At 42.6% G+C, this 16,522-nt stretch overlaps 1 protein-coding gene across 1 annotated transcript; it reads right to left on the reverse strand.

The window, feature by feature from the left end:
* Positions 1-1,069: 1,069 nt before the first annotated feature.
* LOC129841182 (uncharacterized) lies at positions 1,070-13,622 on the reverse strand. The gene is made up of 6 exons (XM_055909331.1): positions 13,128-13,622; positions 10,521-10,651; positions 9,600-10,319; positions 3,248-3,412; positions 2,910-3,021; positions 1,070-2,673 (listed from the first exon to the last, which is right to left on the reverse strand). Exons 1-6 carry the CDS (start codon positions 13,408-13,410, stop codon positions 1,805-1,807), a joined length of 2,280 nt encoding a protein of 759 aa, XP_055765306.1. The 5' UTR covers positions 13,411-13,622; the 3' UTR covers positions 1,070-1,804.
* Between the last annotated feature and the right edge of the window lie 2,900 nt (positions 13,623-16,522).

Here is a 16,522-nt window from a genome sequence, read left to right on the forward strand (position 1 = left end):
TTGCAGCGAAGGATTGTTTCAATGGTGGAGAAAGCACCTCGATAAACTGCCACACAGTTTCAAGCTGACCTTCAGACACAAGGTATGACAGTTTCAACCCGCACCGTCCGTCGCCAACTCAATGAAAGGGGGTTATATGGTAGGAGACCCAGGAGGACCCAACTGCTGAGAGAGAGACATAAGAACGCCTGACTGCAATTTTCCCTAACACCTGAACATGCCAAAATCCTTCTGGGAGAATGTCCTGTCGGCAGATTAGAACAAATTAGATATTCTTGGTAAAGCACACCATCTCTGTTTACAGAGAACAAAATTAAGCCTTCATAGAAAAGAACACCTTCCCTACAGTCAAACTGTAGGAGGTTCAGTGATGTTTTGGGGTTGCTTTGCTGTCTCTGGCACTGGGTGCCTTGAACGTGTACATGGCATCATGAAATCAGGAGAATACCAAGGCATTTTAGATCGCAATGTCAGACACAGTGCCAGAAAGCTGGGTCTCCGTCAAAGGTCTTCCAGCAGGACAATGACCTTAAACACACGTCAAAAAGCACCCAGGAATGGTTCAAGAGAAAACGCTGGACTGTTCTAAAGTGGCCAGCAATGACTACAGAACTAAATCCCATTGAAAACTTGTGGAGACCTGAAAACAGCAGTTGGGAGATGGCACGCAAGAGGAGTGGGCCAAACTGCCAGTACAGAGGTGCAGGAAGCTCATCGATGGCTACAGGAAGCGCTTGATTATACCAGTTATTTTGACCAAAGGCTGTGCTACCAAATATTATGTCTAGGGTGTCAATAATTTAGTCAATGCCATTTCTGTTTATTTTCTGATTTAAAGGGATATATTAAGTTATGAATCAAAAACAAAAGGTTCTGTAATATTAACAGTGAAATAAAGCATTTGAGACCAAATACAATGTTCAATTTCAACAAGTCTTTTAGGGAAAATGGTCAGTTACTTGATAAAAGTGCAAGGACCACGACTGTGTGTGTTGATTAAATAATTAAGTATAATGTTTTGGTTAGACTGATAAGGGAAACTACAATGATACAAAAATAACCAAGTCAGTCAGCACAGAGTCAATTTTGTATTTCATTTCAACAAAATGGTAATTTACTCACATAACTTTTACGTACAGTACTTTTATTGCACAAAACGATACAAGTAGATTAACTTCTCTCACAATGGTACCATTTGACCTTTTCTGTAAATCTGGAACCCTTACTTTGATAAAATGAATTTTAGAATACTTTGGGAAAGGTTTAACATTACAAGGCACCATCCTGATCTCACTATAACACCACCAGTATCAACCTAAAGGGACTAAATGTGTCATTCTTCATTAGTGAAGCATTTTTACTAGACACCATATCATCTACTCTGCCTCATCATATTCATTCTTTCCTCAGTTCAATCAAATTTCAATCAAATGCATTCATAAAGCTCTTTATACATCAGCAGAAACCCAGATTAAAACCCCAAACAGAAAGCAATGCAGATGTAGAAGCACGGTGGCTAGGAAAAACTCAGTCCTCTTCTGGCTGTGCTGGGTGGAGTTCACCTCATCCAGTTCCCTACTAAATCCAAAAGCAACAGAATTAACTACAAACACACTAACTAGTACTACATGTTACTACACTCTATACATGGACCATGTTTTCTGCTGGTGTATCCTGAGGTATCTCCTCTCTGAGAACCTCTTCCCGCAGTGTGTACAGGCGAACGGCCTCTCTCCCATGTGGACCTTCAGGAGCATCTTCAGCTGATGCTGGTGGGAGAACCTCTTCTCACACTGGGGCAGCTTCAGGATTTCTCCCCTGTGTGGACACTCTGGTGCCTCTTCAGGTTGAACAAGTGTGAAAAACTGGCCCGGCACAGGTGGCAATTGAATGGTTTCTCCCCTGTGTGGACCCTCTGGTGCCTCTTCAGGCTGAACGAGTGTGAAAAACTGGCCCAGCACAGGTGGCAGCCGAATGGTTTCTCCCCTGTGTGCATCCTCTGGTGGATCTCCACCTGTTTGGGGAAACTGAAGGCTTTCCCACAGAATGAACACGGGAAGCGCTTCTCTTTGGCGATGCCACCTTTACTGATTCCATCTCTACTACTGTCATTTGTCAATGGGCTTGTGTAGCTATTTAGTGTTGAGGCACTGGCATTGTCTGAGGTTTGGTTTAATATAAGGAGATTGTGAGGAGGATGAAGGCCAGGGAGTGTCTGTGTTGTTGCAGGGTCCATGTTCCAGTTGATAGATCCTATAGAAGGCAGGCTGAAGGCAGCACCTGTTAGGGGGTTGACCTGAGGCGCCATCAGTCTCTCTGAATCACAACTATAGGAGCAGGATGGAGCATCGCTAGCAGAGTCTGTGGCTGTTCTCATACAGACACCTCCCCGTCCACGCTGGCCAAATCTATGCCTCGCCCTGGTCTCAGCCAGTCTGTTGTCATGGAGACTAAGTTCAGCTGTTGTTTTGTGTTCAACTGTCTGTTTCTGGTTGTGTTTAACAGCGTTGTTCCCCAGCCCAGAGTTGAGAACGCTGTTCCATCCATTGACCCCCACTATGTCGCATCTGGTCCTGGCCTGCTCAGTGATGTTGTCCCCTGGGCCCTTGGCTGCACTGGTCTGGGTATCCAAGATGGCCACCCAGTCTCCTCTGTTAGCCTCCAACCAACCACCTGCAGGAAGAGGTTAGAAAATAGACTTTACAAACATGGCAGAGAAAACTCTACATATGGAGTGTTTTTGAGTCAATTACTTGGTCAAGTTCATACATTGTGTTTTTGTTGTATGTAAACATAAGTTGTATTGATTTCATTGTATGAATGAAGAAAATTAAGATAAAATAGTCAGGTGCATCGCTATTCCCATTGAAGATCTATTACTGTATGTAGGTTATATGTATGTCTCTCACCTTGCTCCCCCATCTTTAGTCCACTCAGCAGATCAATGCTCTCTGGTCCGTCCTCTATTGTCTCCTCTTTGACTAGCAGCAGATCAGGCTTCCCATCCTCCATGTCTACTGACTGTAAAAGATACAGAGTGAGAGGATGTTGGATCAAGACAACTGATATGAGCACCCTGCTATGGAGCATCTTCTGATTGGGCAATGAGAGATTGCTATGAGTACTATGCAAACATGTTTGTTGATTTGATACTAATGGTTGGATAATTCAATGGCATGGTCCCATACTTAAGACAAAATTAAATAAGACCTGACCTAATTCAGACAGTAGTTCACAGTGGGCTCACCTCAGTGAGACTGTGTGTGGTCCTGTGCTGCTCAGCTGGTTCCTCTGTGGGTTCAGGAGGAGGTGTAGTCTGGTTGTCCTCCATGACCATGGTCCTCTCAGGGTTCCCCAGACCCTCCTCACACACCTCCTCCTTCACGAGCAGCACCTCTGGACCCTCCTCCTCCTGGAAGAGACAGATGATACAGATTATAGACATACACTCCCTCAGGTATGTACACACAGATAAACACACTTTCAACATGGAGTGTTTACCCATCCACACTACGCTTGAGTCCTAGTTACAGAATTACTTAATTGTTGTTAAACTCATCCTGGTGGACATGAATATGATGTGGGTAAATATGAGTCATCATCAGTCAAACCTGACTGAACTATTTTGAAGTGCACAGCAGGTGTTTGTTCGTGTGTGGGTATGTGTAGGTACAGTGCAGTGAAGGATTCTGAGGGGAGAACAGCTCGTAATAATGTCTGGAATGGAGTAAATGGAATGATTTCAAAGACATGGTTTTCATGGTTTTGATACCATTCCATTCACTCTATTCCATCCATTAAACTCCATTCAAGCCATTATTGTGAGCCGTTCTCCCCTCAGCAGCCTCCACTGTTACAGTTCCTTCAGAAAGTATTCATGCACCTTTTTCCACATTTTGTTATTTTACAGACTCAATTTAAAATTGATTAAAATTGAGATTTTTTGGGTCACTAGCCTACACACAATACCCCATAATGTCAAAGTGGAATGTGTGTTTTTTTTTTTTTATTGACAAATTAATAAAAAATGAAAAGCTGAAATTTCTTGAGTCAATAAGTATTCAAGCCCTGACTTTAAGACAGTCACATAGTTTAATGGCTGTGATAGGAGAACAGAGGATGGATCAACAACATTGTAGTTACTCCACAATACTAACCTCTTTGACAGAGTGAAAAGAAGGAAGCCTGTACAGAATAAAAATATTCCAAAACGTGCATCCTGTTTGCAACAAGGCACTAAAGTAGTACTGCAAAAAAAAAAGTGACAAAGCAATTAACTTTTTGTCCTGAATACAAACTGTTATGTTTGGAGCAAATCCAATACAACACATTACTGAGTACCACTCTCCATATTTTCAAGCATAGTTGTGGCTGCATCGTGTTATGGGTATGCTTGTTATCATTAAGGACTGGGGAGTTTTTCATGATAAAAAAAATAACGTAATGGAGCTAAGCACAGGCAAAATCCTAGAGGAAAACCTGGTTCAGTTTGCTTTCCACCAGATACTGGGAGGAATTCATCTTTCTGCAGGACGATAACCTAAAACACAAAGCCAGATCTACACTGGAGTTGCTTACCAAGAAGACCGCAAATGAGTGGTCAAGTTACAATTTTGACATAAATCTGCTTGAAAATCTATGGCAAGACCTGAAAATGATTATCTAGCAATGATCAACAACCAATTTGACAGGGATTTAAGATTTTTGTTTAAAATAAATTGGGCAAATGTTGCACAATCCAGGTGTGGAAAGCTCTTTGAGACTTGCTCAAAGATTCACAGTTGTAATTGCTACTAAAGGTGATTTTCATGATTTAAAAAATATATATTGTATAGTTTTTCTCCCACTTTGACAGAGAATTTGTACAATTAAATCCATTTTAATCCCACTTCGTAACAAAACGGGAAAAGGGGCTGTGAATACTTTCTCTAGGCACTGTATGTAGGCCCTACGTGTATATTGGTTATAAAGCACTGTTGGGTGTATGTAGAATAGGGTGAGATCAGGTGTAATTTCTACTAAATAGAATCCCAATGAAAGTTAATGTTTATTAAACAAAGTTGTTTATAAGCCATATGAAATCCACACATATATGTCTTAACAAAAAATGTCCATGAACTTGATTAACTGCATTCATTTTCTCATTAAAGGTGTCTTGGGGGAAAAAGTTAGTTGAATAGAAGTAGTGAAATATGCATTTGTGAACAAAATACAGCCTACACAATACAAACACAATATGTAACAGATGTTTTATGTCTGAATGCAACATTCTAACTAGGAATATTCAACACTGAAATGGATTACTCTCGTTATTCCAAATGCATCTGTGGATCTTTTCTGCTGACAACAATGAAAAGTAATCTTTGTCTTTAATTCAACGTTTGATCCAAACATCAGAATATATCGTGTGGAATGGTTTCTATGTTACTGAGTGGAATGGTTTTTTTCTGCTGGTGTATCCTGAGGTAGGTCCTCTCAGAACCTTTTCCTGCATTGTGTACAGGTAGGGCTGTGGCGGTCATGAAAATGTGTCAGCCGTTAACTGTCACGCAAAATGACCACAATAACAAGGTTATTGACCATGTATTAACAAATACGGTTGGCATCTCCGGGTTTCCAAGCATACAAGCCGCTGATGCGCGCCTTTGGAACATCTAAAATTGAAATATGGATTACAAATCCATTTAATATACACCATCACAATAGCTGGTGTTAAGAAACATTATGATATGAAGAAAATCTATTTCAGAAGAACAGAATTTCATATTGAGTCGGCCAACTGTATGTTACCGATCTGGGAGTGCCATGCCAATAGCAGAAAAAATATACTTAAATCCTGTGCAATTATTTTATATGACTTTATATTTACAAGAATATAAGTGTACATTGATTAATAAAATAGAAAGGATATTTTTCTCTAACGATTACCGAGCGAGTGCGCAATGGCTATTCTGTGTCGAGTGTAAAAAGTGATCATTTGTAACATGTCCTATATGATTCATTTCGAGTTATTTGGCAACTTTAGTTGTGAGGCAAACCTTAGAATGTCTTAGAAATCAAAACATATGGGCTGCATGATGCAACAATTGATGATTTGAAAAAGTTGCAAAAAAGGCATGCGCTCCGTTTCTTGCCTAGACTGCACACACTGCTCATTAGTCTCTCATTCACAAGTGATAATATTCTCTCCCATCAGACTACTCTCAATTTATAAGATCTTTATACTAAATAATATGTGTGTGAAATGAGTTTAGAATGGGCCATTATCAGCTGCATGGGCATGCCATCCGTATGCACTCGACAGTGTCGATGAAATACGAACACTATAATAGGTGTGTTGGAAAAATGACCAGCTCCTGACACGCATCATTAATTCATTATGAATAACATTAATTTGATTTCATTCTTCATTAATGTAACCACAATGTTCAGTTGAAATGACTCGCATTTGCATGCACCAACAGTAGCGACATCTTATTAAATATATATATATTAAATAAGATGCATAGTGTCCAGAGCATGGAGGCGCTACCAGGAGACAGGCCAGTACATCAGGAGACGTGGAGGAGGCCGTAGGAGGGCAACAACCCAGCAGCAGGACCGCTACCTCCACCTTTGTGCAAGGAGGAGCACTGCCAGCGCCCTGCAAAATGACCTCCAGCAGGCCACAAATGTGCATGTGTCTGCTCAAACGGTCAGAAACAGACTCCATGAGGTTGGTATGAGGGCCCGACGTCCACAGGTGGGGGTTGTGCTTACAGCCAAACACCGTGCAGGACGTTTGGAATTTGCCAGAGAACACCAAGATTGGCAAATTCGCCACTGGCGCCGCCCTGTGCTCTTCACAGATGAAAGCAGGTTCACACCGAGCACATGTGACAGACGTGACAGAGTCTGGAGACGCCGTGGAGAATGTTCTGCTGCCTGCAACATCCTCCAGCATGACCGGTTTGGCGGTGGGTCAGTCATGGTGTGGGGTGGCATTTCTTTGTGGGGCCGCACAGCCCTCCATGTGCTCGCCAGAGGTAGCCTGACTGCCATTAGGTACCGAGATGAGATCCTCAGACCCCTTGTGAGACCATATGCTGACACATGCACATTTGTGGCCTGCTGGAGGTCATTTTGCAGGGCTCTGGCAGTGCTCCTCCTTGCACAAAGGCGGAGGTAGCGGTCCTGCTGCTGGGTTGTTGCCCTCCTACGGCCTCCTCCACGTCTCCTGATGTACTGGCCTGTCTCCTGGTAGCGCCTCCATGCTCTGGACACTACGCTGACAGACACAGCAAACCTTCTTGCCACAGCTCGCATTGATGTGCCATCCTGGATGAGCTGCACTACCTGAGCCACTTGTGTGGGTTGTAGACTCCGTCTCATGCTACCACTAGAGTGAAAGCACCGCCAGCATTCAAAAGTGACCAAAACATCAGCCAGGAAGCATAGGAACTGAGAAGTGGTCACAACCAGCAGAACCACTCGTTAATTGGAGGTGTCTTGCTAATTGCCTATAATTTCCACCTTTTGTCTATTCCATTTGCACAACAGCATGTGAAATTTATTGTCAATCAGTGTTGCTTCCTAAGTGGACAGTTTGATTTCACAGAAGTGTGATTGACTTGGAGTTACATTGTGTTGTTTAAGTGTTCCCTTTATTTTTTTGAGCAGTGTATATATAAAATGTGGATTTGGGCTAATTCACCATCTGAGGAAGTAGAAACTCAAAATGCATTAGCTATAAAACTAAATATAATATGCTGATAGATTAATCAATTACACAGCTAACTAACAGTTCAAGTAGTTAGTTAACAGTTAATGTAATGTCCTGAAAACTTTTCAGCATACCCAATGATGTCTATAGGCCTATGCAATTACTCCGCCCCGTATAAGATATATCTCAAAGCTATAGCCTATGAGACACTTCATTTAAAAAAGGTGCTCCAGCAGTCCAAATTGAGAAATAAATATAAAACCTACAGAAAGCTGAGACCCTCCTGCCTCCCGAGTGGCACAGCGTTCTAAGGCACTGCATCGCAGACTCTGGTTCGATCCCAGACTGTGTCGCAGCCGGCCGCAACTGGGAGACCCATGAAGCGGCGCACAATTGGCCCAGCGTCGTCCAGGTTAGGGGAGGGTTTGGCCAGTTGGGATGTCCTTGTCCCATCTCGCTCTAGCGACTCCTTGTGGTGAGCCAGGCGCCTGCAAGCCAAATTCGGTTGCCAGCTATACGGTGTTTCCTCCGACACATTGGTGCGGCTGGCTTCCGGGTTAAGCGAACAGTGTGTCAAGAAGCAGTGCGGCTTGGCAGGTTGTGTTTCGGAGGACGCATGGCTCTCAACCTTCGCCTCGTCCGAGTCCGTACGGGAGTTGCAGCGATGGGACAAAACTACCAATTAGGTATCACAACAACAAAAAAAGCACGAAGACATCTGAGACCCTCTTCTCTCCAACAGTCACAACAATAGGCCTATTTGTGTGACTTTCCCACAACTGCAATTTGAAATGTTGCAATCACAATGCATTTCTCTCCCTCTCCTCTCACCCACTTGGAGCGCAGAGAGAGAGAGAGTATGGTTTGGAGGATGGATGAGACGTTTCAGATAATAACAGCAAGTCTATGTCAATATAAATATGTGGAACTTGAAACTGAATGACTGTAGTCAAATTCCACGTGACCGTTGAGTCATGGTAACTGGGCTACTCAAACTATGCTCTGTAAACGGATGGTGCTGATGGGCGTTAGTAGGTTACCAAACTTGCTAACGGCCATCAAGATGCTAATGACCTGGTACTCAACGCTCTATTGTCCCTAAAATCATTCTGCACAGAGATAGAGAGCGTGGTTTGGACGATGGATGAGACGTTTCAGATAATAGCAGCAAGTCTATTTCAATATAAAAATGTGGAACTTAAAAGTCATGGTCAACACACCTGTATTTTCAGAATGCAACACACATGTATTCCTGCTATTGTGATCCCTGCAGATTATTCAAATTCAATCATGAAGTGTTTGATGCGATATTCAAATGCATTAGCATTGATGTCAGAGTGATTTGAGGGACAATAGAGCGTGGAGTACCATGCGATTAGCGTCTTGATGGCCGTTAGCAAGTTTGGTAGGCTACTAACGCCCATCAGCACCACTCATTTACAGAGTGCAGTTTGATTAGCTCAGTTACCATGACTCAACGGTCATGTGGAATTTGACTACAGTGATGACTTGTGACCACCGGTGTGGCGGTAGTACAGTCACCATAACAGCCCTACACACAGGGGAACGGCCTCTCTCCTGTGTGGACCTTCAGGTGCATCTTCAGCTGGTGCTGGTGGGAGAACCTCTTTGCACACTGTGGGCAGCTATAGCATTTCTCCCCTGTGTGGACCCTCTGATGCCTCTTCAGGTTGCAAGCCTGGGCAAAGCTCATGTGACACTGAGTACAGCTGTAGGGTTTCTCCCCTGTGTGGACCCTCTGGTGGATCTCCACCTTCTGGGGGCGGCTGAATCCTTTGTTACAGAACATGCAGAGGAACCGTTTCTCTTTACTATTACCTGATGTTGCTCCCCCTCCCTGAGCCTGGGCTCTAGCCCTGTCGTTTGAGTTCAATACCTGATCGAAAAGGACGCGGCCGTGTGAATCGGAAGGTACCATCGACGTGGACACTGGGTTGCGATCCCTGAGCGGGTGTAAAGGGGAGTGGGTTGCGACATTTGGATTTGTCTGTAAGCTTTCCCTGTAGTCTAAGAAGTCACTGGTGTTGCCCTGCGAGTGTCCTTCTCCTAAGTGAGTCTCGTCTGCATTCCATGTCAGAGGAGTGTCGCCTTTCACTTTATCTACGACTATACCCTCCCCTTTCTTATCAAGGCACACGTCAGAGTATACACTACTACTGTACCGGTTCCAGTCCCCTCTCAATGGATTAGTCTGTGTATCTAAGCCGACAGGCATGTCACCAGGTATCATCTCTGCAGCGTATGAACAGGACGGATCATTGCCAGTCTGTAACGTGTCACCTGAGTCCTGATGGGACAGAACCGTCCTTGGGCTCGTGTTGCCATAAAGTAAACACTCTGAGCTTGGAGCAGGAGGACAGCCCAGTCGGTCCAGCCCCGTTAAGGTCTCTGTATCTGTCTCTGACTTGATGACGGCGTTCAGCGTTCCACTGACCTCCGTGATGTTTCGTCGGGTAATGGGTGGCGCTTGGGCGGGGTCCTCTGTGGCTACAGGGGGCGCTCCAGCCGTTCCAGTATGGATGTATTTGCTGTGCCGTGGGTCCTCCTCTTCTTGAGACCTCTCCAGCTTGACCCCAGGACCTGCAGCCTCTGCATCCTGACACAAGAAGAGGGGAGATTGTTATCCAAATTCTACTCATGTACCGGTAATAATGTGGTGGGGAAGTCTCAGAAGCTCCCCTATGGCAGATAAATTAGGATGTACTTGTAAGCAAGTGAATAGCTGAGGCGAGCCTATCTGAAATGAACTGGCCACATTTGATGTACTCTAATTTTGATGTAATACTAATACACTAACCTCTATCACGATAACGTGCTGGGTTGAGGTTCCACTCCCCTCATCAACAGTGATTGGTTGCTCATCTCTACATGTATTGTGTCCCGCTGGCTTCACAAAGCTCCTGTAGCCTCCAGTAAGATGTCCTTCAACTGAGACAGTGATTGGGGGAAAAGAGGTGGTTAGGTTAGCTACCGTCAATGCTCAACGCCATGTTGTACACCAATGACAGTTTTGATACTCTAGAATTGGCAAGGATGTAAGGTAACACTTCAAATAACTTCTTGATACACTATTTTTAGATCAGTAGATTATGTTCCATGCATCACATTGTTTTCAATTAGTAAATAATAGGAAAAGCAGTAAATCAAGAATCTGGTTAGAATATGATAGTGTCTTTGTGCAAGATAGCTAAATAAATCAGGGGAATTATTGCATACAATCCACAAACTGACCAAGACGCAATTCTGGTTAACCAAATGTGGTTAACACATTTAAAGTCACACATGCACAGAGGAGAAAGGACGACAAAATGTACCTCTAGCCCTTTTTTTCATTCAAAAAAAAAATCATCTTTATTGAAGTTAACATTTTACAACCATAAATATTTCACATAAATACAATAAGTTTCACAATACATTTTAGTTCATAATTACATAACGTGATGTACAGATTTTATAGTGTCTGTGGTAGTTTTTGGGAGTCCATCTTATTTCCTCATTTTTAGTTCCGTTTTGATTATTATACTTTTTTTAATTGAACAAAATGTTATTTCATAGTCATAATGCATCTTGTCTTCCAAATTTTACTGTTCACAACGTATATTATTGTCCACCATAATTATTTAGTAGAGTCATCCACGTGAGAATCAAAGACACCATGAAAGACAGACTTGGGATTTATACATACAGTACAAGTGAAAAGTTTGGACACACCTACTCATTCAAGGGTTTTTCTTTATGTTTACTATTTTCTACATTGTAGAATAATAGTGAAGACATCAAAACTATGAAATAACACATATGGAATCATGTTGTAACCAAAAAAAGTGTTAAACAAAACAAAATATTTTTGATTCTTCAAAGTAGCTAACCTTTGCCTTGATGACAGCTTTGCATACTCTTGGCATTCTCTGAACCAGCTTCATGAGGAATGCTTTCCCAACAGTCTTGAAGGAGTTCCCACATATGCTGAGCATTTGTTGGCTGCTTTTCCTTCACTCCACGGTCCAACTCCTTCCAAACCAACTCAGCTGGGTTGAAGTTGAATGATTGTGGAGGCCAGGTCATCTGATGCAGCACTCCATGACTCTCCTTCTTGGTCAAATAGCCCTTAACCAGCCTGGAGGTGTGTGTTGGGTCATTGTCCTGTCGAAAAACAAATTATAGTCCCACTAAGCACAAACCAGATGGGATGGCGTATCGCTGCAGAATGCTGTGGTAGCCATGCTGGTTAAGTGTGCCTTGAATTCTAAATAAATCACTGACAGTGTCACCAGCAAAGCACCAGCACACCACCTCCTCCTCCATGCTTCATGGTGGGAACAACACATGCGGAGATCATCCGTTCACCTACTCTGCGTCTCACAAAGACACGTCGGTTGGAACCAATCATCTCAAATTTGGATATCAGACCAAAGGACAGATTTTCACGGGTCTAATGTCCATTGCTTGTGTTTCTTGGCCCAAGAAAGTCTCTTCTTATTATTGGTATCCTTTAGTAGTAGTTTCTTTGCAGCAATTCAACCATGAACGGCTGATTCACACAGTCTCCTCTGAACAGTTGATGTTGAGATGTGTCTGTTACTTGAACTCTGTGAAGCATTTATTTGGGCTGCAATCTGAGGTGCAGTTAACTCTAATGAACGTATCCTCTGCAGCAGAGGTAACTGGGTCTTCCCTTCATGAGAGGCAGTTTCATGATGCACTTGATGGATTTTGCGACTGCACTTGAAGAAATGTTCAAAGTTCTTTAAAGTTCTTACTTATTTGAGCTGTTCTTGCCATAATATGGACTTGGTCTTTTACCAAATAGGGCTATCTTCTGTATAACACCCCTAGTCACAACACAACTGATTGGCTCAAACTCATTAAGGAAAGAAATTCCACAAATTAACAGGGCACATCTGTTAATTGAAATGTATTCCAGGTGATTACCTCACGAGCCTGGTTGAGAGAATGCCAAGAGTGTGCAAAGCTGTCATCAAGGCAAAGGGTGGCTACTTTGAAGAATATCAAATATGTTTTGATTTGTTTAACAGTGTTATTTCATAGTTTTGATGTCTTCACTATTATTCTACAATGTAAAACATAGTACAAATAAATAAAAACCCTTGAATGAGTAGGTGTCCAAACTTTTGACAGATACTGTACATTTTCTGACAACTGTGCAACGAGTATATATATTTTTAAACATCCTTGTTTCTGCAGGAGGGTTCAGGTTGCGGTATGCGACTTCAACACCATATTTAATCAGATATCACTTTATAAATAGTTTTGTTCAAGTTTCAAAATTTGTATTTAAATGTATTAAATTGACTGAGATACCAGATCCTTTGGTTCCGTAATCGTATTAAAAACCCTACATATAATTACGGAATTTCCCACACATAAATAGCCCCTTATGTACCTCTTGCGGTTCCTCTGTATCTGTCGAGGATCTTGACACTTCTGGGACGACTGGCGAGAATGCGCTCTCGCATTGTCTTGTCAGCGCGGTCCCGTGGCACCTTCAGTTCCAGTAGCTGTAGTTTCCTCTGCAATGCCCTGTTTTCTTTTTGTCTTTGAGTTATTTCCAAACGAAACACTGCATAGTCGTTGTCTACGAGCTTACAGATCTCCGCAACGGCTGCATTCGCTAGCACCTCCATGATGGAGGCTATTTGAGTGTGAAAAACCATACAGTTAGCCATTGTTAAAAGCTAGCTACCTAGCGTTACCTAGATAACATCAACCTAACCTGTCTCCAACGCGAATAAAATAGTACCCGGGGTAAGTATGTGATGCTATGCAAGGTTTTAATAAACGTCTAAATAACAACAATAAAAACGCTAACGTAAAAATTGTTCTTGGTTACTGTTCACTTCCGTTTAAATTGTCTTCTTCATGTGGTTTTCCGGCCGACTAGACGCTTTGTTGCGTTTTGCTGCCTTTCACAGGTCAGAGATTGAATTGCACATTTTGTTCACGGAAAAAGGGCACCACCATCTAACCCCACATATATCCCACTACAGGCCGTCGGCCTGGGAGGCTGGAACCCCTTCTCTTAAAACCCTGTGTAGTTCTTCTGCACTAAAATCTGACACCCAAAAACTTCTCTGCTGCTGCTACTACCAAACCTATCTTCTGGGATTTCTTCTCCATCTGTGTGGTACAATTAATGACCATAGCGATAAATGATAAGAAGCCAAACTTACTAAAGCACAAACTGTCCGGGTCACTCTGTACTGGCCTACGAGTCACAGGGATCCTCTCAGGCTCCCTCACCCAGCCTCACTCTTTTCCCATCACCATCTACTTTCCTCACTCGCACATTTCTGACCCCCAGCAACACCACCACAATTGAAGCACCACTTTCTCCACCAAAACGACACACTCCTTTGTCCCATGCCCTCCTGTACACTTCTCAAACGTCAGAATTTCCCTCCTACATACTGCTGTAACATGACCATACACTTGGCACCTGAAACACCGTAGTAGGTTCAGAACAAAAGCTCTTATGGGATACCTGACATGTCCTAGCATGACTTTATCAGGTAAACACTCAACATCAAAACTCTGAAGGATAGACAGGGTCTCCTCAATATCGCGCTCGCCACCGGGTCTGCGTTCCACCAAACGGCGTGCATCACAGACACCAGGGATCCTCAACTTCAGTTGTTCCACCTCAACACTCAAAGCCACCCCAGTTATCACTCCTTTCACCGGTGCTCTGCTCCAGATAGCAAAGCAAGACACAGCTCTTGTCCCAAGGAGCGAGATGTGGAGTGCCCGCTCCTTCTGGGCGGAAGACACACAGAAAAACAGTAAGTCCACTTCTAGATGCTTTGACTGAGATAACAATACACAACTCCTTCTCCACGCAGCCAGATACCACAAATTGGTTGGCCAAAAGGCATGAATTCACTTTCTCCACAAATCACAAGAGTCATCTCATGCCTTTTCCTGATGATTGGGGTGAGGCTCAGAAGTCTTCAGGTTCTTTTTCTTCACTTTTGTCAGGTTTGATTTCTAAGCTTTCACTATACGACTCCCATTGGTGGAAAAGTACCCAATTGTCATATTTGAGTAAAAGTAAAGATACCTTTTGTAGATGACTCATATGACTCAAGTAAAAGTGAAAGTCATCCAGAAAAATAATACTTGAGTAAAAGTCTAAAAGTATTTGGTTTTAAATATACTTAAGTATCTAAAGTAAATCTAATTACAAAAATATACTGAAGTATCAAAAGTAAAAGTAAAAGTGTGAATCATTTTTTAATTGCTTATAATACGAAAATCAGAAGGCACAATTTTCTTGTTTGTAAAATGTACGGATAGCTAGGGGCACACTACAACACGCAGACATAATTTACAAATGAAGCATTTGTGTTTAGTGAGTCCTCCAGATCAGAAGCAGTAGGGATGACCATGGATGTTCTCTTGATAAGTTAGTGAATTGGACCACTTTCATGTCCAAAAATATAAATAGTAAAGTACAGATACCTAAAAAAACTACTTAAGCAGTATTTTAAAATATTTTTACTTAAAGTACTTAACACCACTGCTGACTCCATCTCATGCTTTTCAGGAGAGGAACATGTAATTATCTCTGCTGTAGTTGACTCATGAGAGAAAGTACTTTGCATGTATTTCGCAGAGATTTGTACAGTTTGTGCCTTTCTCCCTTCTTTCTGCCTCGTGTCATCTCGCCATCCGCCATTCTTCCTCCAAGTGCCCGCCGGTCAAGCTAACTAGCTAGCTAGCTCCACTTCTGTTGACACTGAAGAGAAGGGATCTTATTGGTTGGCATCATAGCTCAAAGGGTGTGGTTAAATGAAAAGGTGTACACGCTGTTCTTTAAATTACGGGACTGCTTTACACATCAAATCTCCTATGATCAGTATCTTTCAAGCTGAGAGCAGACTTGTTTAGAAAGAACAGTGTGTTAGCAAGAATAGAGTAGAAAATATTAGAATTACTTTATTCTATCTACATTACCTTAGTAAGGTTAATATTCAACTGTCCTTGTTCTTGACTAGATTTACCGTCCCTCTAAAAACAGGTACAGTGGGGCAAAAAAGTATTTAGTCAGCCACCAATTGTGCAAGTTCTCCCACTTAAAAAGATGAGAGAGGCCTGTAATTTTCATCATAGGTACACTTCAACTATGACAGACAAAATGAGAAGAGAAAAAAATCCAGAAAATCACATTGTAGGATTTTTAATGAATTTATTTGCAAATTATGGTGGAAAATAAGTATTTGGTCACCTACAAACAAGCAAGATTTCTGGCTCTCACAGACCTGTAACTTCTTCTTTAAGAGGCTCCTCTGTCCTCCACTCGTTACCTGTATTAATGGCACCTGTTTGAACTTGTTATCAGTATAAAAGACACCTGTCCACAACCTCAAACAGTCACACTCCAAACTCCACTATGGCCAAGACCAAAGAGCTGTCAAAGGACACCAGAAACAAAATTGTAGACCTGCACCAGGCTGGGAAGACTGAATCTGCAATAGGTATGCAGCTTGGTTTGAAGAAATCAACTGTGGGAGCAATTATTAGGAAATGGAAGAAATACAAGACCACTGATAATCTCCCTCGATCTGGGGCTCCACGCAAGATCTCACCCCGTGGGGTCAAAATGATCACAAGAACGGTGGGCAAAAATCCCAGAACCACACGGGGGGATCTAGTGAATGACCTGCAGAGAGCTGGGACCAAAGTAACAAAGCCTACCATCAGTAACACACTACGCCGCCAGGGACTCAAATCCTGCAGTGCCAGACGTGTTCCCCTGCTTAAGCCAGTACATGTCCAGGC

The sequence above is a fragment of the Salvelinus fontinalis genome, chromosome 42 (assembly GCF_029448725.1).
Source record: "Salvelinus fontinalis isolate EN_2023a chromosome 42, ASM2944872v1, whole genome shotgun sequence".
Taxonomy (NCBI): domain Eukaryota; kingdom Metazoa; phylum Chordata; class Actinopteri; order Salmoniformes; family Salmonidae; genus Salvelinus; species Salvelinus fontinalis.